Source organism: Arachis stenosperma, chromosome 8 (assembly GCF_014773155.1).
Source record: "Arachis stenosperma cultivar V10309 chromosome 8, arast.V10309.gnm1.PFL2, whole genome shotgun sequence".
Classification (NCBI taxonomy): domain Eukaryota; kingdom Viridiplantae; phylum Streptophyta; class Magnoliopsida; order Fabales; family Fabaceae; genus Arachis; species Arachis stenosperma.
Window position 1 is genome coordinate 42,330,170 of NC_080384.1, and position 21,417 is coordinate 42,351,586.

At 27.1% G+C, this 21,417-nt stretch overlaps 1 protein-coding gene across 1 annotated transcript; it reads left to right on the top strand.

Annotated features, from left to right (window-relative positions):
- The first annotated feature begins 229 nt into the window (after nucleotides 1-229).
- Nucleotides 230-19,906, top strand: LOC130944678 (protein DETOXIFICATION 43-like). Its single transcript, XM_057873123.1, has 13 exons — nucleotides 230-424; nucleotides 13,521-13,717; nucleotides 13,820-13,941; nucleotides 14,331-14,672; nucleotides 15,142-15,350; nucleotides 17,006-17,141; nucleotides 17,304-17,400; nucleotides 17,494-17,594; nucleotides 18,027-18,190; nucleotides 18,275-18,463; nucleotides 18,551-18,646; nucleotides 18,731-18,852; nucleotides 19,675-19,906. The coding sequence occupies exons 2-13, from the start codon at nucleotides 13,635-13,637 to the stop codon at nucleotides 19,721-19,723; spliced, it is 1,710 nt and encodes a 569-aa protein (XP_057729106.1). The 5' UTR covers nucleotides 230-424; nucleotides 13,521-13,634; the 3' UTR covers nucleotides 19,724-19,906.
- The last annotated feature ends 1,511 nt before the right edge of the window (nucleotides 19,907-21,417 follow it).

Genomic DNA, 21,417 nt, shown 5'->3' on the forward strand with positions numbered 1-21,417 from the left:
AACACGTCAAATTATTTCAGTTGCAACACAATTCTATAAAAAAAAATGAAATGATTTCAGTTTAGTTATAATATAAAATCATAAAAATCCATTCTAAATAAAGAATTTGATTTCGAAATAAATCCATTCTTATTTCATTGTATTCCAAACACATCCTAAAAAAATATTATACTTTAAATATGCTGTCTGAATGGACAAAAGGTACTTATAAAAGGGGAGTAGTGTAGCTTAGTTTTTTCATGCAAAAGCAGGAGATAGAGTCTCTCTGATCTGTGAACCTATCTGTGACTGTGAGAGGGTGAGTGAGTGAGCGAGCAAGAACAAGCAATTCAAGAGCTGACTGAGTTCGTTTCTGATCACCAACTTGCCTTCACTACCACACACAGCTCAACGATCAAACTAAACAGAGGCAGCATCATTTAAGGTATGTTATCAAATCTTTCTCTTTGTATAGCAATGCCAATTTCTTACTCTTCCTTTTTTAAACATAATTATGCGGATCATAAAATTATTCCTCTTAAAAATTTAAGCTGATAGAAAGAGATACATAATAGTTTTATCTGTAACACATTCTTTTATACACATGTTATGTACATGAATGATTATATCTCTAATAACATGTTTGTTACATTTTCGTGGAAAAGATTGAAAAATTAATTTGTTTTGCCTTTGTTGTTCATCTTTAATTAGATCCAATCCTTGCTTGCTCAAACTGATATTTAGAATTTAGAAATTACTCTGTTTCATAAACTTTTCGTGATATTCTATTTCCTTTCAAAACTTCCTTAGTTGGGCTAAATTAATTAACACCAGAAATAAACATAAAAATCACACTCCGGAAATCACAACAACTATTTCACAAATAAAAGGTTTTGTCTTCCGATCATTTTGCAACTGTTTTTTGTATAAGATCATTTAAAGTTTTTCACTACGTCAGTTCGCACTTAATGACAATATTATTGATAACTTTTATAACATACTTTTTAAATTTTTCTATGAATAATTGCTAGATGATAGATTCTAATTATTAAAAGCGTAAGAAGTTTGGTAGGAACGAATATGCAATTCGCTCGTATACAAAGAGTAATGTTTTACCATCTTTTCCACTGATGGTACGTGCGTTCAATAACTTATACAATTATTAGTGGAAAGTATAGACTTAAAATATGAAAAGAGACTAGATTATTCAACTTCCGAAGATTTTTTCTTCTTTATTAGTCGGGTATACAAAAAGATATTTAGAAGACAGTTGAAATCAATTCAAATTAATTTAAATTTGTTTTATTTTATATTTATTAATTACTATTAAAATAAATACATAATATATATATATTAAATTATAAATATTAAATTGAATAAGATAATTTTAATTAGCGCCTTCTTAACATTACTAGAGTATAATTACCAAACTTAGTAGAAACTGATAGGTATAGCAATATATAGATGGCGAAACCTTTTATTTACTTTTACATCAATATATTGTAATAAACTTATGGTCTCATTAACCAAAAAGAAAGTACGTGCATTTTGAAAGAGAAAATAAAAAGTAAAGATAAACATTATCTATTAAAAAAGCGACACCGCACGAACCTTTTTTTTACAGTATTTTTAAATTTAAAAATTAAAAACTAATTTATCATAAATCTAAATTTTATTTAAAAATTTATTATTGACTAACAAATTTTTTTTTATATAAACAAAATTTAAATTTTTAATATTTATTTAAATAAATAAATGAATTAACTATTACACTAACTCAAAATTATTAACATAGTATGAATTTGGAAGGATAATTTACTAATTTAGTAGTGTCTAGATTCTTTGTGAGTTCAATTTACCAAGAAATGTTCCACTATCATTAAAAGCATGCAAGCATGAAAAAAAGAAATGATTTTAATTGCTCATAGTGGCGACCTAGTGGCCAACAAATGCTGTATTAATATTAGTACTCAGAACTACAATTTGTCGTTCTTTCATTTCAGTGCGTACAAACAAACTATGGACATCGGTAACTTGGTATATATTGTAATCTTATCCTTGGATTTCTTAGTAATTATCTATCAAAATGCTATTATTCATAATTACTTTTTATATTTATATACTGTATTGTGCAGTCAAAATTTTGTCTTATTTCAACTTTAGTATTATTAAAAGTTAAAACCTTCATCCATTATCACCCTTGTCAAGAAAATGAGAATCCACGTACGCACACTGTATATTATAGAGTTAAGGTTTTTTTCTTTTTTTTTTAGGAAAAAAAAAAAGCAAAAACAAAAGACAAAAGAACAAGAAACAAAAACCATTATAATTTAAAATGATTGTTAAATTAAAGAGGGGAAGCTTTTAATAAAAATCTAAATTAAAACAATGCTTATTATGGTGCTCATCCACTATATATATAATTAATGCTGAACGATGACATGTGGTTTACATAATGTTTATATATTTCTGAACGTTTAACACAAAAGGTTTTCATGAATAATGTAAAAAAAAAAATCCACATATTTGGATTTGCACTACATACATTTGTGGCTTCTTATCTTAATTTTTTTTTCTTTTTTTTTTCAATTCCACAATGTTTACATTCTTTATAATAAATACCATTTTGACGTTAATATTTTTTTGAGTAAAATGTATTTTTTTTCTCTTAAAATGTATTAAAAGTTTTAGAAATTATCTTAAATTTTATTTTATTTCAATTTTATCCCAAAAATTTTCAGTTTACATCAAATATACCCATAACGGTTAATTTTTAAAAAAATTTAAAACCAATTTAGCAATAATTTTATAGAAATAATCTTTAACAGAAGCAAATCAGACATATAGTTGTCATGCATTATTAATGGATTAGTTCTAAAATTTTAAAAAATTTAAATATCAGAGATACATTTGATATAAATAAAAAATTTTAGGAACAAAATTAAAATAAAATAAAACTTAAAAGTATTTTTAAAATTTTTATCAAATTTAAAAAAAAGACATATACGATACTTTATCTTATTTTATAATAGCTAAACATACGTTCTCTTTATTTTATAACTTAAAAATAATTTAAGTACATAATTAATTAATAATAATTATATTTTAATATCGATATGAAGAGTATTTGGTGTATGAATAATTTTTTTTCTTCTTTTAATATGACAAGGACTAAATCTATGTAGTTTTTTTAGCAAATTTATAAATATGCTAATATTTTAAAAATTTATAAATAAATTTATTAATATAATTTTTTAAATTTTATTTATGGTTTAATTAATATGAATACCTATGTGATTTTTTAGCCAGTTCATAAATATGTTTATATTTTAAAAATCTGTAATTAAATGTTTATAGTTTATTAAAATTTTTAATTATATATTTACTGATACAAAAAAAATTCAGAAGAACAAACTATTTTTAGTTATATACTTGTATAGACTAAATTTAAAAAAGAGTAAACTATTATTTCTATCTACGAAAGTTTTAAACGCTAACAAATTTATTCATGAATAAAAAATTATAATTGTACTCATGAAACATGAGTTTCGTATAACAAAATTATCCAAACAAAAAAAATTATCTAAAAATTCTAAATTACCCTTCTCTCCACCACTACTACCATCATCTCTCCTCCTCCCCCCCTCGCTCTCTCTCTCGCTCTAAATGTTTTCAGAGACCCTCAGAAGCTTTAGATTTACGATCATTACGGCGAAGAGGCTCTCAAGTTTGGTCAGTTTTCCTGCCTCCGCCGCTGTTGTCATCGTCACCACCCCCCTCCTCCGCTACCTTCCTCCCCCAAGCTGAATCCTTCATCATCACAACTTTTGTGGATAGGGCCTTCAAAGATAGTTCCTCCTCCAACTACGACATCAAATCCATCGTAGGAAAGACAATATACACTGCTATCCTTGCCACTGTCGATTCCCTATCAAGCACTTGAAATCCTTGTCCTCCAGAATGCCTCATCTTCTTCGACTTAGCCACTCGTCCTGGTTGATTCGTAGGAGAATAGGATCTGACTCATCCACACATTCATAGCATGTGCGGAGGCAGTACCACCAAAATAACCTGCCTCTTGTGGAGGCGCTCGTAAAACAGATCGGATTCTTGGTGGTGTCTTAAGTTGGAGCCATGCGCAAAGTAGCCACCTACTTTACCAAAATCCTCACTCACCGAATCTACAGTTTATACTCGAATCTTGACGTCTTGATGTTGGAGCTGAGGTCGACTGAGACCGAGGTTGTGGCGGTTCTCCAACTTGAGGATGAGGTAGAGGATGGACTCATTGGAGATTATTCAAAGAAGATGAGATAATGCGATGATGGTGGTGGTAAAGAGAAAGAAGCGGTGATGTGGTAGTGGTACTTTAGAACCGTCTGTGAGTAGTGAGTGGTGGTTGAGATTGGCGGTACCGACAAAGATGAGGGTAATGAATTAGTGGTTGATGAAAAAGGGGATAGATTGATATTGAAGATTTAGAGACAGAGATAAGGGATGATGGTAATAGTGGTAGAGAGAAGAGTAATTTAAATTTTTTAGATGATTTTTCAGTGTTTGGATAATTTTGTTATACAAAATTTATGTTTTATGGGTACAATTATAATTATTTTTTTATGGATAGATTTATCAGCATTTAAAACTTTCTTGAGTAGAAATGATAGTTTACTCTTTAAAAAATGTAAATAATTAAGTTTTTATTAATTAAAATTTAAATTATATTTTAATATATCAGTGTGTTTTTAAAATTAAAAAAAAAAACTCAAATTGTTTTATTTTTAAATAAAAAAAAGCCTAAATAATTGTTCTTACTAAAAAAATTGGAAACAGTTACTTTATATTTATGTTATACTAGAAGTATACAATAAATTAATTAATAAATTATTGAAATCTAAAAATAATACTTAATTTAATATAAAAATAAAATAAAAAAACAATTATTATCATGAAAATAATAAAATAAATTTTATATAATTATTAATGAGTGATCCAACAATTAAACTAAGGATCGACAGTATTCTAACTGGCTTAATCACGAGCTTGATTCTTCTAACCATGTTAGAAGCATAAATTGATTACTTTATATTTTCTTGTTGACCTTCGATTCTAAAACTTTTTAGAATAGGAGAGAGAAAAAATATACAGGAATAACGCTTTTTTTTTTAAATGATATATTTTTACAAAGACGTGTAAAACGTCTCTTTGTAAATATGTTATGTGTCACATTATTATTGAATGTATTAATGAATCAGTTATTTTTTAACAAATTAGAATAAAATCAATTTTTTTATAACAATAACAATAAATTTATTTTTTAAAAAATTTAATTATATTTTTAAATTTTTAGAAATTTAACTGTATGCAAAACAAAAAGTTAAAAATATATTTATCTTTTTATCAAAAAATTTAAAAATATTCGATTTAGATTGTATAATTTGATCAGATCAAATCGGGTCTAATAATTATAATACAGACAATTAAATTTATTATTGTTGCTATAATAAACTGATTTTATTTTAATTTATTAAAAAATAAATTATTAATCAACTTAATAAAAATGTCCAATAATAATATCATATATATATATATATATATATATATAAACATCTTAAAAAAAAAAGACATATTTAACGTCTTTAATAAAGTGGTCTCCTTTTTTAAATATGCTAAACCCGTGACTTCCGCCTCCCATCCCAGCAAACTATGAGCCATCACACAGAGAATCTCCTCTCTCACACTCAACAAACTCCTCCCGTCTTATTCATAACACAACGTAACGTAGCTACAAAATCTAAATATGCCAAAGTCATGGTGCCATCATAGGGCGTGCCAATATAAGACACCAATCAAAGGGCTTGATAATGATGATAATAATAATAAATTAATATTCTAAATTAATTCCTAAAAACTTTTTATTTTAGACAAATTAACTTATTTGGAAAAAAAAAATTGATAAATTAGTCTTTGATTTTTGAAATATTAGATAAATTATTTAATAGGAGAAAGAAAGATTAAGAAAATTCTATTGCAATTTTTTGTGGTCTGAACCCCCCGAAAAACATTATAAAATAGTGAACTTTTTTTAAACTCACACAGTTACACTGATATTATTTAATTTTAATATATATATATATATATATATATATATATATATATATATATATATATATTACTTAGAAAAGAAGGAAAAAACTGTTTTTTAAAGAAAACTTATAATGGTATTATTTGATTTTAACGTTTATGGAATAATGTTTTGTAAAGATGATGTATACATGAACAGAAATTGTGGAAAAAAGAAGGAGAATTAAGATTTGAATACTTGTATCATGCTGTGATGATGCACGTAAACACGCCTTTCACCTCAGCTCCTTCTCCTTTTCTATTCTACTTGCATGTATTTTGCTTTTCTTTTCTTTTTCCTTACTTTCTATGAGTGAAGTGTTATGGGCAGTACTCTCTTTCTTTCCATTCACATTTCACATTATTTTCTTTGGTTTTCTTGGGCATAGGAGTGAATAGTGATAATGAGTAAGATAAAATAAAATTCAAGTTTTGTTTAAATTTTATTTTTATGTATAAAATTTTATTTTATTATATTTATAGGTTTAAAATTTTTTATCAGAACTGTTATCTACAAAAATAACTCTTTATCTATTTTAATAATTTGTCTATTCTACCCAATTCGTTAAAAAGACCTAATAAATTTATTTTAAAATATGAACAACATGCATCTAAATTTCTAGTATTTCACAAGTATAATATTAATTAAATATTCTTTTTATATATTTAACAACATTCATGCCTGGTTTGGTGGTTCAAAACTTGAGCAAAAAAGAAACCTCAGTTTGAACCTCTTTCCTTCGCTAAGCGAGTTGAATACATGGTTGTGTGTAAGTAGTGCTGTCAAGCCTATCTTTGTAGATAGGACTATTGTTGATATATAATGTCCTAATTTTCAATTATTCCCTTTCTTGTTAATCAAGTATCCACTTTTTCTTTTATAAATGATTGTGTAGCCAAAAAAGTAATAAAAAAAAAACAAGTAACCTAACCTCCAATCCAAAATATAAAAATCATTTAGGATGTTTTGGGCAAAACCTCTTGAATTGACAAAAAAATAAAGGACTTTTTTCACCAAAATTACTATTTACATTTTTTTGAACGAAAAGAGAACCACTTGTTTTTTCATAAAACAATAGAAAAAAATTATGAGTCAATTCATTTTTTATATTAAAACGAGAGTTTAAAAAAAAACTACAAAGTATGTAGAAATAAGGGTCAATTCACTTATTCGACAAACATCCATTAAATGAATCAAACTTTAAGTTTAGAAGTTTATAAAGTGTTTATATAAGATTGGGTTCGAATATTTAATCTGCTAATTTAAACGGGTTCAAATAATAATTTATGAATAAGTGGATAGAAGAGTGATAAAATTTGAACAAGCCTAAGTTCTAGATGTGAAAAGGAAAGAAGTGTAAAGATAACATATAAATTAAAACTAGTTACAAAATTAGTTAACAGTTAACTTAGGTGTGAATATGTTATAATTAGTTATATGAGGCTGAGACACTAACATAAATTATATCACAAGATTAAGATTCTGTTTTCTTTCTCTTAATTATTACTCTGTTCACAAAATGATAGATGAATATTGATGAGTGTTGATGGTTAGTTGTGTAAATTCATCAATCAACTGACAGACAGTGTTACACGCATATCTTATATACCACGAGTTAGTTATAGGCTCATCACAACTTGCATTGCTGCATGGTATAGAACTAACTGTCTTAACTGAATTCTGGTAAATCAGTTTTAACACCAAAACAGAATTTCTAGCTTGTGTGATAAGTAACAGCTTATTTATCTGCTATGCTTAGCCTATGCTCAACTTAAAACTCCGTTAAAGACATACCTGAAACATCAATCTAACCTTTAAATTTCAAAATAAATAAAAAATTCTACTGGACACACAACAATAGATGAAGCTAAATACTCTTAAATAATAGGTGATAATATATAGGATTGTTTAGATGTGACTTCCATTATATTTTGTGATAAATTTTCTCTTCTCAAAAATTTAATATATATCAAATAAAGACACTTAAATAGTTAAAGATTTCAGCCATGAGCCATCCAACACTTGTTTTGGTGACTCGCTGAATAGCTGGTTAGAAACAAATGATCAATAGAGCAGTGACAGAGGATATGTTCCTTCCTTTTACTTAGGGGTGTCAAAAATCCCCAGCAGGTGGGGATCCCCGCGGGGACCGCCCCAAATGGGGCCCCGATGGTGGGAAATTTTCCCCGTGGGGATGGGGATGGGGAGCAAAATTCCCCCGAGACAAGCGCGGGGACCCGAGCGGGGATCCCCGCCCCATCCCCGATAATTCCCCGAATTGTTAAATTTACTTAAATACTCTTACTTTATTTCTAACATAGGGGGTATTTTAGTAATTTCACCCATTAAAAAACCTTAACCCTATATTCCCTTCTCACCTTTGTTGCTGCGCCCTCTCTAACTCTCTATTCCCATCCAAACCCCAACTCTCTAGACTCCAGTCACTCACTCACTCTCCACTTTGTTCAAACTTCAAAACCCTCACAGCTAGCCACCGGCCACTCTTGCGCCGTCACCCTAGCAGCTTCACCGCGTCGTTCTCTCTCCTCAGGCACGGCGTCCTTCTCCTCTCCACTTCTGCGTCTGCGTGTTTGCTTCCATTCTCGTCACTGTATGTTAACATATTTGTCTCTATTGTTTTAACAGAGAACATGGAGATGTTTGTTGGAAGTTTTATGCCGACAATGAAAGAATATTTGATGTTAAAGACTTTGTTTTATTGCTTTCTTTATAATGGAAGTTGCATTTTAAGATTTTATTTTATGGACTATGATTTGCTATGTTGTATTTCTGGACTTATAATCTTAGATAAGATATGTTTGTGTGTTTGTAATAATATTTTTTAGTTTGTTTTTTTGTTTTTTTGATATTTTTTACTATAATTTCCATATGAATGTTAAACACAGGGAGATGGGGAATGGGGCCCCGCGGGGAACGCGGAGAATACGGGGAACGGGGATGGGGACAATTATCCCCCCATGACGGGGAATGGGGCGGGGACGGGGATTAATTCTGGGGGCGGGGACGGGGAGTAGGGAAGCATCCCCCGCCCCCGCCCCGCCCCATTGACATCCCTACTTTTACTAATGGTTTTGAGCTCGAATTTTAAATACAAATAATGTTAGTGAGTCAATTTTTTTTCAGCTAACATCAGTAAATTATTTAAAATTATTTTATTTATCTTAAATTATAAATTCTAAATTATACATTCTTAACCTTAAATTCTAAATTATAAATTTTAAATCATATAAAAATAAAAATTTTTAAGATAAAAAAATTAACTAATATTGAGTAACTAAAAATTAAATTTTTAATATTTTTTATGTATATTCTCCAATAGAATTTCAAATACTCAAATAAAATTGCCTAAAATATGGTGATGATGATGGTAATAATAATAATATTAGAGATATAACTATTTATGTATTTTTTTTATTAATTTAAATTTTGAAAAAATAATTTTATGATATGATATCAGAATTTTTATAATAGATCTAGGTTTCAATAATCTTTATTATCTTTTAAAAGATAAAAATATATAAAAAAATAAAAAAATATCTATACAAAAAATTTAAACAAACCTAAAACAGGTTTTTATTTGAGCAAATATATTAGAAATATAATTATTTATGTATTTCTTTTATTAACTTAAATTTTTAAGAGAAGTAATTTTATGACAAATAATAATAATAATAATAATAATAATAATAATAATAATAATAATAATCCATCGGGAATGTAGTAAATTCTCTGATGATCTTTAATTAATCGCTAATCTTCATCTGAAGGCAATGAATTCGCAAGATTCAACGTAAGAAATATATATGTATATATGCGAATGAATCTCATTCTGATAAGTAGTCGATTATTCGATGAACACTAGTAAAGGTTCGTTTTCGTTAGTTTGATACATGTATACTAAATATGCACGTTAGTCTAATCTTAGTCATGGTACATCATCACTCATGCATGAATGCTAATAGAACTCTCTGATCTTATCTCGGATCTCCTTTTTTCTTGAACGATCCGAAGTCAGTGGCTTAATTAATGCGAATTATATACTAGGTTATTAAAGGTGAGGAGTTTTAATTTTGTTCATAATATCTTAAATGTATTTTAATTATGTTTTTGAATATCGATGCCGTTGGGCAAGATAATAACGTGATAATACCAAAAGTATAAAAAATTAAGGAAAAGTTCAAAAACCAACAATTTTATTAAATTTTAGTCAATATATAGTCATAAAAAAAAAATTTAGTCAGCATATAACTAATAAAATAAAAATGAATAATTTTATATCATTAAATAAAATCTCATACCATTAAAATCATTATTAATAATTATTTAATAACTACAAATCATAAAAATGGCTGCGTCTAACACTCCTCAAAAATTAATTCAATGCATCAATTCAGTGGTAAGACTAGTTTGGCTTTTCTGTGGTATCATGGGACGCTCAACTATTAGGGGGTTAAATGACTATATGGGACGCTCAACTTCTCTTTCATTGCCTTAATGTTTAAAGGTAGGTTATTCTTAGAATTTAGAAATATTAGAATATAAAATCCAAACAAACGAATTTCTCACCATTTTTATATACTTTGATGTGTAATTTATTTATATAACTTAATTAATACTTATGTCATTGTATAATAGTGTTCCATCAATATTTTGTGTATGTTTATTTCATTCTTTTCTCTTCTTTACGTAGAATATAAGTTAATTCATTAGTTTATTTAGGTCACACTAACGTATCATATTCGTATTTTGCATCTGAGTTTCTTCTTGCTGATTGCTATAATCTTGTTGTGACACGTGTTCACTTTGCAATGCAGATTTTGAGAAAATGAATGTTTAATTTAATAAAAATTGTATTTAATATATTAAAAAAAATAATGTTACATTATTATCAAAATTTATATTTTTTACTAATATTTAGCCAATAAAATACTTTATTCGTAATGTTTACTCAAAATTTTTATAATTCGATTTTTATTGACTATAAAAAAAAAATTTAGCATAAAATTAATAAAAAAATGGTATACAAAAAAAAAGTACTACTACTCCTTACTTTTTATTATTATTTATGATGTACGAAGATTAAATTTCCCCAGTGTAATATTCAAAGTAAGGACTAAGGAGCCAACTTGTTTTCCCCCAAGGTGAAAAAAAAATATCAAAGAACAAATAAGAATCATGGCCAAAATCTATCACATATAAGAACTCCTAACTAATTATTGTTATTATTTCTTCTCGTCATGTTGTGAGATGTTTCTAAGTAGCATCTCTTCTCCACGCTAATGGGGATCACATATATTTTATTATTTTTTGTTATAAGTTCCAGTCTGTTATAAATTAAATTATGATTTTTATAGTATTTATGAGTGTGACATATATATATATATATATATATATATATATATATATATATATATATATATATATATTAAAAGAGAAAGTATAGAAACTAATTTTTATTAATCAATATTAAATAATTAATTTTATAATTTAAAATTTAAATAGAATTTATAATTTAGAATTTAAAAAAGTTAATTAATGTTGAGAAAAAAAGTTGGTTACTAACTATCATTACTCTTTTCTTAAAATTAAATTTTTAGAATGAATTAATTAATCTAAGTCAGTTATAATAATATAGTTTCAGAACTTAATTAGTTGACTAGTTGAACCAACCATGCATATCGAGAAGTTAAGCCTAAAATTTGTCTTTTGATTTGTTGTCAATACATTGTTGAATACAGAAAATAAATGTACACGAAACGTACGTCGGTGATTATAATGTGTGTACTGTGTAATTAGTGAACAGTAACTGAAGGGAACGAAGTTTATTATGTGGTTTCACATATGGAAAATCAAAGAAGCTTCCTCATTTAGATGCCGGATTTCAAGAAAATCAAATAATTAATATTTATTAATTAATACTACGCCATCTTGGTTTGGCAGTAATTGAAATGGGTTTTGTGGGTAATTAGTGAAGCTATCAGGGACACACACTACTGGGGACGGTTCTTGCATCACCAATATTTGTCCCATCTTTTATGTTTGCCTACCCATCTTTTTTGACATTGTGATTGTCGTAAATTGTTCTAATATATATATATATATATATATATATATATATATATATATATATATATTTCTGAAAATTTTAATCTAATAGAAAAAATATATAAATATTTATATTTTTAGTATGTTTTTTCACGCAAAAATCTATCTTGGATTTATATGAATTTTTTTGCATATAATTTTTTTTTAATTTGCCTCGAACTACTTCTTTTCATCTTTTAAAAAATAATTAATAAGAATCGAACTCTAAATCTGTTAGCTATAAAAGCTTTAATATATATCATGTCAAAATATTATTTTTTTCAAAAATTAATTGATATGAGGAGACACATTATGATTATATCTCTAATATATATTTATATATAAAAATATTATTTTTATACTAAAATCAGCTACTAAATTAGTTATCGTGTATTTTTGTATAAATATATGTATAATTTAATTTATTTTTAATGTGTATTTTTATATTTTAATATATATTTTATACTAGTAACTAAATTTAATTGTTAATTTTAGTATACATTTAATATGGTTATTAATATTAATATGAATATAAAAAATATTATTTATACACTGAAATTAACTACTAAAATCAGTCATATATATTATATACAAACACATATTTTCAAAAGTGTTTGATAAGAAAAAAATATTAATAAAAAATGGCAAAATTTACTATTTTTTATTTTATTTAATATACTCTGCAATAAATAAATGTTAAATAAAATTGGTTTAAACTTTTTTAGCATTATCGTATATTTTTAATTTATTAAAAAAATATATTTTATATTAATAACTGATCTTAATATATATCTAATACAGTTTATATATATATATATATATATATATATATATATATATATATATATATATATATATATTCTTGTGAAAATTACATCTGTAGACCCATGTTTTATTTTTCTTGCATAAGAGACAAAGGAATTAAATAAGCTATTGAACCAACTATTATGGGATGTGTTACAAATTATTATAACATGTAGACACATCTATCTGGGGAGATATACATATCTGAGGAAGGCATTATGGTAAACAAATATAAATGAAAATGACATAATATTTTATTATTATTCTCTTTAAATATTTCTCTGTTACTTTTTGACCACTCAAAGTAATCTTCGGTACTTGACACTTCACTCAAATAGTTGCTCTATAAATAGATCCTTCATCACTGTTAAATTAGTAAAAAGCTTCTGTTTCCTGCATGGTATATGTAATATTTTATTATTAAATATCATAACATGCTTATTATTATTGTTCTCTATTTTGTTTGGTATGAAATAAATACTGAATCACCTCTAACACAAAATTTTGGCAGATAGTAGCTAGAGAGAGATCGATTTGAAGCAATCTTCTCTATTGGCAGGAATCGGAAGCATCCACTTTTCTGAATTATATCTCATTAAGATTCTAGGAACAAGAGACACATTATATGGACGATAATAATAGCAATGCCATTGTTACTTCAAACAATAAGTGGAAACTTCCTCTCTCAGTTTTCTTCAAAGATGCAAGGTATGTACTTGTATATCTTATAAGCTTTGATTTTCTTTATTACTTCACTAATTAATACATTATGATGGATCTGAATTATTGCATTGATGGGAGTGTATGTAGGCTTATTTTCAAGATGGATTCTCTTGCAAAGGAGATTCTGGGGATTGCATTTCCCTCTGCACTTGCTGTTGCTGCTGATCCCATTGCTTCTCTCATAGACACAGCATTCATTGGCCACTTAGGTATCTACCCATATATACCTTAAAATATTACAACACCTTTTGATGCAACTTTAGTTTCGATGATATCAATGCCGGTTCATGATTTGAACTTTGAACTTGTTAATGTTGCAAGTGTATGGAGTAGTGTATGAAATTAGTCTTACATCGAAGAAAATAAGAAAAAGTGAAGAATTTATAACATGAAAAACACATTAATTTATTGTCTTAAGATTTTTGAGTTAGTATCTTTTCATTTTGTATTCTCTGCACAACTTGCATTCATACTTTATTCTTTTTTGACAGAAACACAAACACACTTTATTCTCTATATACTATCATTAATCTCCCATAAAATGAATATGTGTAATTATTAAGAAAAGGTATTTCCATTGCTTATTTGTTTTTTGTAGGACCGGTGGAACTTGCTGCAGCAGGAGTTTCTATAGCTTTGTTCAACCAAGCTTCAAGGATCACCATTTTCCCTTTGGTTAGTATCACAACTTCCTTTGTGGCTGAGGAAGACACCATTGAGAAAATCAATAACAACAAAGCAGCAGCCATGGATACCATCAAGGCCAAGTCCAATGAAATCATGCCTGATGATGATGAGGATGACATAGAAAAAGGTGCCCCCAATGAGAATCCCGACGAGGTTCCAAGTGGTGATGCTGACTTGAATTCAGTTCCTAAGAACTTGGAAAATAATGGGGATGGTTGCACTTTAGAAAATGTCACAAATAATAATGGAGATGGTACTTTCTTTACTCCCCCCTTCTTTATATTTCGGAATTTCAAATTTCTATGAACATATATATATAAAAGAAGAAAGAGGTCAGAGAGAGAGAGAGCAGAGGTGTGACATTCATACACATTTCTATCACACCTATTATTGCACTATCCTCCTAACAGACTCAACAGATAAGAGAGAGAGAGAAAGAGTTATAACTGTCTAACTGCCTTAACTACTTCTAGCTGAGTCAGCTTCTTCTAGAATCTTCTCTGCAGCTTTACTGGATTCACCAACCTTATTACTTGCTATACTAAAAATTTTATAAAAATGTTATTTGTATACTATGTATTTGTATTCTTATACTTTACGGATAAAGAACGCATCTTGTCCTTAATGTTTGTGAATTTATTTAAAAATATTTTTAATTTGTTCTACAACCTATATTTTATGTATAAATAGCAGTGATAATCACTAACGTTTTGAATTTCCAGATAACAATACTGCAAATGCAAGGAAGTCTACCTCGGTTAGCGATGGTAGAAGTAAGAAAAGCAAGAGTGTTTCAAAAAGTGGAAGAACGAAAAGACACATTGCTTCAGCATCAACAGCACTACTTTTTGGAACAGTTCTTGGACTCCTTCAAGCTGCAACTCTCGTATTTGCAGCCAAACCTTTATTAGGTGCTATGGGAGTCAAATCTGTAAGTGTCTTCCATATTTTAATTACTCGATACGTGCAATTAGTCAACGCATTTGACTTGTTTTCTTGAAGCTTTTAAAAGATTTTTTTAAATAATAAATTAAATTAAAAATAATTTTTAATAAATACAATCAATAACAAATATATTTAATAAAATAATTTTTAAAATTTAAAAATACTGTAATGGATATTAATAAAAAAATTAAATTTAGAAATAAATTAATTATAATATATGAGATTATATTAGACTTTTAAATTTTGATAGATACAAGTTATTTTTAAAAAGTTTTATCTTAGGTACTTTTAAAAGTACTTTTATCTTTTAAAAACTGCAAGTATAAGCATATGATCTATTTTATCTATTAAATACAAAACAAAAAACTTATACTTTTAAAAATCACAAACACCTCTTCAACAAATTTTATCAAACCAAATCTAAATTTTAAACTACTAAGAAATTTATACTTATATTGATATTTTCAAATTCTATTAATACCACATATTTACTAATGGACAGAAACTCAGACAAAAACATTTAAAATATCTTTAAATAAAAATATTAGATCTTGTCTATTTGAATAAATTATCATATATTAAATTTTTAACATCTAACATAAATTAAAAATATTATCTTTATTAAAAAGTATTACTATATTTTTGAAATTATTGCTTTAACTTTCATACCAATCTTTTAATTTGTTTAAAATTTAAATTTTTAACAAAAATTTTATTAAAAGATTGTTTTATCTTTTTATTAATTGTTTTTCGTTTTTTATTTTATTATCATTTTAATATTTTTTATTTTGTAAATTTAATAATTTTTTAAGAGTTAAATTTTTATTTATAATTCATTTTTTTATTTTTTAAGATCTATATTTTAATCTACTAATTTTTATTGTTAATTGTTCTATTTTTAGTCTAATAATTATTATTTTATTTTTAAATTCCTTGACTAAATTTATTGTAAAATTGAGATTTTGAAAAAAAATTATTTTGTATTGATTTAAGAAATTCAGTGTCATTTAAATTAATATTAGTTAGAATTACTAATTTTTTATCTATTAATTTGGATAATTTAATTATTTTTTATATCTTTATACGATTGGTGGCCTTAATAATTTGGGTTTTGAGAATCTTTTAATTAATAAAAAAAATCTAAGTAATTATATATGAATGTAAAAGCATCTCCAATGGTCGTCGGTTTCAGTTTAATTTTATTTTGGGTCATATAAGATATTAGTTTAGTATTTATATAACTATATGTAATAAATAGTAATTTGAGATTAAATGTGAGATTTATTGTTCTAATATTTAGTTTTAATTCATTTTAAATTTTATATAAAGTGACAAAAGTTAATTGATTTTTAAAAAAATAAAATCTTTTTTCTAATGTGAGACCGATTTCTTTTCATTTATATTTTTCAACATAAAATGAAATTTGGAACCATTTCACATAATGTATACGTCAAATTTAAAACTCTAAAAATATTCCAGTGAAATTATTCAAAATATAAAATATTTCATAATATATAGCGAGTGTCTTTAAATATCATTAAGACTAACACATATTAGACACAAAATTATTTCACTTAGTTGGTGTGTATGTATTCCTAGTATGTATTTAATTAATCTCTTTATTATTTGTAATTTATGCAGGGGTCTCCTATGCTAGGCTATGCAATGAAGTACTTGAGACTGAGAGCCTTAGGTGCTCCAGCAGTGCTTCTATCTTTGGCCATGCAAGGAATCTTCAGAGGTTTCAAAGACACAACAACTCCGTTATATGTCATTCGTAGGTTCAATTGATCCATTATATTGTTTTAAGACAATAATTAATTTATTTTTCAAGATAAAATTGACTCTGCCTAATTAAACATGTTATTATATTTTACTTTTCATTTAATAATGAAATTTAATTTCACTAACATATATAAGCTTTTGTTGTTGAATTTAGTTTCGGGATATGCACTGAATATAGCGATGGATCCAGTACTAATATTTTACTGCAAATTGGGGATCAGAGGTGCAGCCATTTCACATGTCCTTTCCCAGTAAGAAGTCTAGATTTTGTAATTTGAAAAAACTTACTAGTTATTTATTTGTATAACTTTAACTTATGAAAATGATGTTGATCACCCCTTTAGGTACATAATGGCATTTGCTCTCTTGATGATATTAATGAGAAAAGTGCACCTTATGCCTCCAAGCATGAAGGATCTCCAGATTTTTAGGTTTCTCAAAAATGGTATGGGAACAAATCTCACTCTCTTTTCTCGTTTAATCTTCAAACGGTATCATATTTTAGAAAAATATCGAAACTCGTTTGTTGTTATTTTGCTGTGAAGTTAATTATTGAGAATTATTAGATAATTTGATAAATTAGATTAAATTATCATTTAATGATTCTTAATGATTAATTTTACATAAAAACAACTGCATGTGAAGGCCACATGAATAAAGCATATGATTAAATTATTGACTAAAGAGAATTGAGTTCGATTATACAGATTTAGATATTATATTATATAACCATTTTTTTGAAAAATTTAAAATAATAAAAAAATATGTAAATAATTATATCTCTAATGTCATAATAGTAATTGGATATATTTAAGTGAGGTACATATCAAACTAGAAAAATGTTATTTATTAGCTCATGTTGATTGAATTATTATAGGAGGTCTACTATTGGCAAGAGTAATAGCAGTGACATTCTGTGTGACATTGGCTGCATCATTGGCAGCAAGATTAGGGCCAATTCCAATGGCTGCATTCCAAACTTGTCTTCAGGTCTGGTTGACATCTTCCCTTCTAGCTGATGGTTTAGCTGTTGCTGTACAGGTACTGCCAATTATTTACTTATTATAGAAACTTAGAGAAAATTAAAAGGAGTATCTAATAATAAGTTTGGTTGGGGGGTGACAGGCAATTCTAGCATGTGGCTTTGCTGAGAAAAATTTCGAGAAAGTAACTGCTGCTGCAACAAGGACACTTCAAATGAGTTTTATTTTAGGAGTGGCCCTCTCTCTTGTTGTTGGCGTTGGATTGTACTTTGGAGCTGGTGTCTTCTCCAAAAGTCTTCTTGTTATCCATCTCATCAGAGTTGGCATCCCGGTACATACATACATACATATCAATGGATTTGGTAAAGCTTCGTTATATGATTTTGTGGCTAATTTCATTATATTATTACCCCAACAGTTTGTTGCTGCCACACAACCAATCAATTCATTAGCCTTTGTATTTGATGGTGTGAACTATGGTGCTTCCGATTTTGCTTATTCTGCATACTCCTTGGTAAGTTATGAGTTCACATAATGAAATGCCTTTATTTATAGGGTGTTAGATCTCTATCTAAACATAATATTCTGTGTTTTTCAGGTTTTGGTTTCACTAGCAAGTATTGCCACATTGTTCCTCCTCTCTAGGGCCAATGGTTTTGTTGGCATCTGGATTGCATTGGCAATATACATGGGTCTTCGCATGTTTGCCGGTATTTGGAGGTAACAAACTTTTTTCCTTACTAATTAATAAAAGAGTTACGCTAAGAAACCAATTTCTTTCGGCTAATATTAAAGGAGGATGCTCCCATAAAGACGCGTAAAACGTCTTTTCGTAAAGATATTTATGTGTCGTATTATTATTAAACCGCTTATTTTTAAATTTTTTAACAAATTAGAATAAAATCGAGTTTTTTTTATAATAGTAACAATAAACTCAATTGTTATCAGAATTCGGTCGAACCGATCAATTTATATAAACTAATGTGGGAAAAAGGTTTTTTTTTGTTTTTTGTTTTAACAAAAATCAGGGATATCTTTGTCTTTTTATCAAAAAGTTTTAACATGATTCGGTTTAGATTGTGTAAATCGATCGGATCAAATCGGGTCTAATAATTATAATGTGGATAATTGGGTTTATTATTGTTGCTATAATAAATTGATTTTGTTCTAGTTTATTAAAAAAAATAAATTATTAACTGGTTTAATAAAGATGTCCAATAATATCATGATACATATAAATGTTTTTAAAAAAAAAAAGACATTTTTAGTGTTTTTATCAAAATGATCTCCAGTATTAAATAATTATTTCAATTATTTTATTTATCTTAAATTTTAGATCATAAATCCTAAATTTTAAATTATACACAAATTCTATAATTAACTAATATTTACTAATTAAAAGTTTATTCTCTATACTTTCTCATTTCTATTTTAAAAACAATAATCAAACTCATTCCCAGAAAAGCCAAATTTTGCTTTAAAGATTTTATGATCCCATGTTCTCAATTTTGTTTACCAATATGTCAAATGCCTTATATGCAGGATGGGAACCGGAACAGGGCCTTGGCGTTTTCTGAGAGGCAATTACTAATAACTTGTCTAGGTAACATAGGAAATAAATTCCAAGCTGTGTTATTCAGCTCATGTTTTGTATCATTGTATCTTCATCCTTTAGGATTGAGTGTCTACTTCTTTTTTCTATTTTTAGGACATGAATCCTTCTCATTTCTCAATTCTCTTATGATTATAATCTTATATGCTTCTTGTAGTGCCCTGTTTACATGTGTTAGTTCTTTGTTTTCATTTTCATTTTGTCTCTCTTGTATTTTTGCCTTACATACTGAGATGTACCCTAGCTATAGTCTTTGTGATTTTCTGGTATGTAGGAGATTCTTAATCCTATTGCCAGTTATATGTATACTCCTGAGTGCTTATATATATATACATGTGAGAAATAATAATAATAATAATAAATGGCTTTTCAATAATTTTGAACTCAATTTCTTTCTCTATCTCTAATTATTTTATTAGTTTCTTTCTTCTGGTAAAATTTCAAGAGTGGTAAGACTTTAAATATTTTAATATAGCACAAAGTGAGATAAATTAAAGGGTTGGATGGTTAGTGGTTTTCATTTTATCACCTTAGTCAAAGTTGATGGCTTTGTAAAATCAAAGAGTTGGCACAAAAAAAAATTGGCACAAATACAACTATGTAAAACTAGTTCTACAATACAAAATTTGACCTATAAAAGGGGCTTCCTAGTGCATGAGTTAATGCCATCAAATGATATTTTGGATTTTTCACGTTAAATTGGGGATGTTATTTTATTGCTGACACACACAGTATGTATTTTATTGTTCATTATGCAGATACTATTTACTATATAATACTATTTACCTATATGATTAATATTCACCTGTACAAAATTATAATTTCTACAATTTTGTTCACTGTATTTATTGGTGATACTTTACATCAATTTTGGTGTGCTCCTGCTAACGCTTATAGGGTTTAATACATTAGGAGTGTGTCGACTCTAATTATCCGTAACAAGTGGTATCAGAACCACTTGGTTTAATCTATGTAACACTTTTACTATTAGAATGTCATGTTTTTTGCTGCACTACTCTAATAGCAAAAAATATTACGACAACTTCATATATTTAATAATAAAATAGGAGTCTTTGACTTAAAATCATATCGCTGTTTTTCTTTAATAAAAATGGAAATACTTTTTATCTGAAAATAAACAAGTATATACATACATACAAAAGTTCTTACATAAGTATCTTATGAATATAATATACTTACAAAACATATAATTTCTATTCCTCTTACAAAATATAATATTGATGGCAAGGGATAAATAAATAATAATTAAAAACAACAACATCGAATAAGCAAAACGCAATAAAATTCTTCGTGAGCCTCGTCATCCGTCTCCTGAAATGATAAAGCTGTAGGAGGTAAGAACCTAACCACACGGTCTCACCACAGAGTTTCAGAATTGTCATAAGAAGATATTTAAAGAAAAAATCTATTTTCAAACTCAGTGATTATCGATGTCTTATGAATCGTTTAAAAACCGACGGTTTAACCACTCAAAAATTCAAAGCCTTTTTTAAAAAGAAATCAGTTCAGTATCCAGAAATCGAAAACTCACTTTTCTTATAAAAGAATCTTAAAAGTTTTCTAACAGTATGAATGACCAACCTATTCCAAACATAGGTTCATTAAGCCTATGTTGAACCAACTTGATATTTCATACTTTACTAAACCTCAAT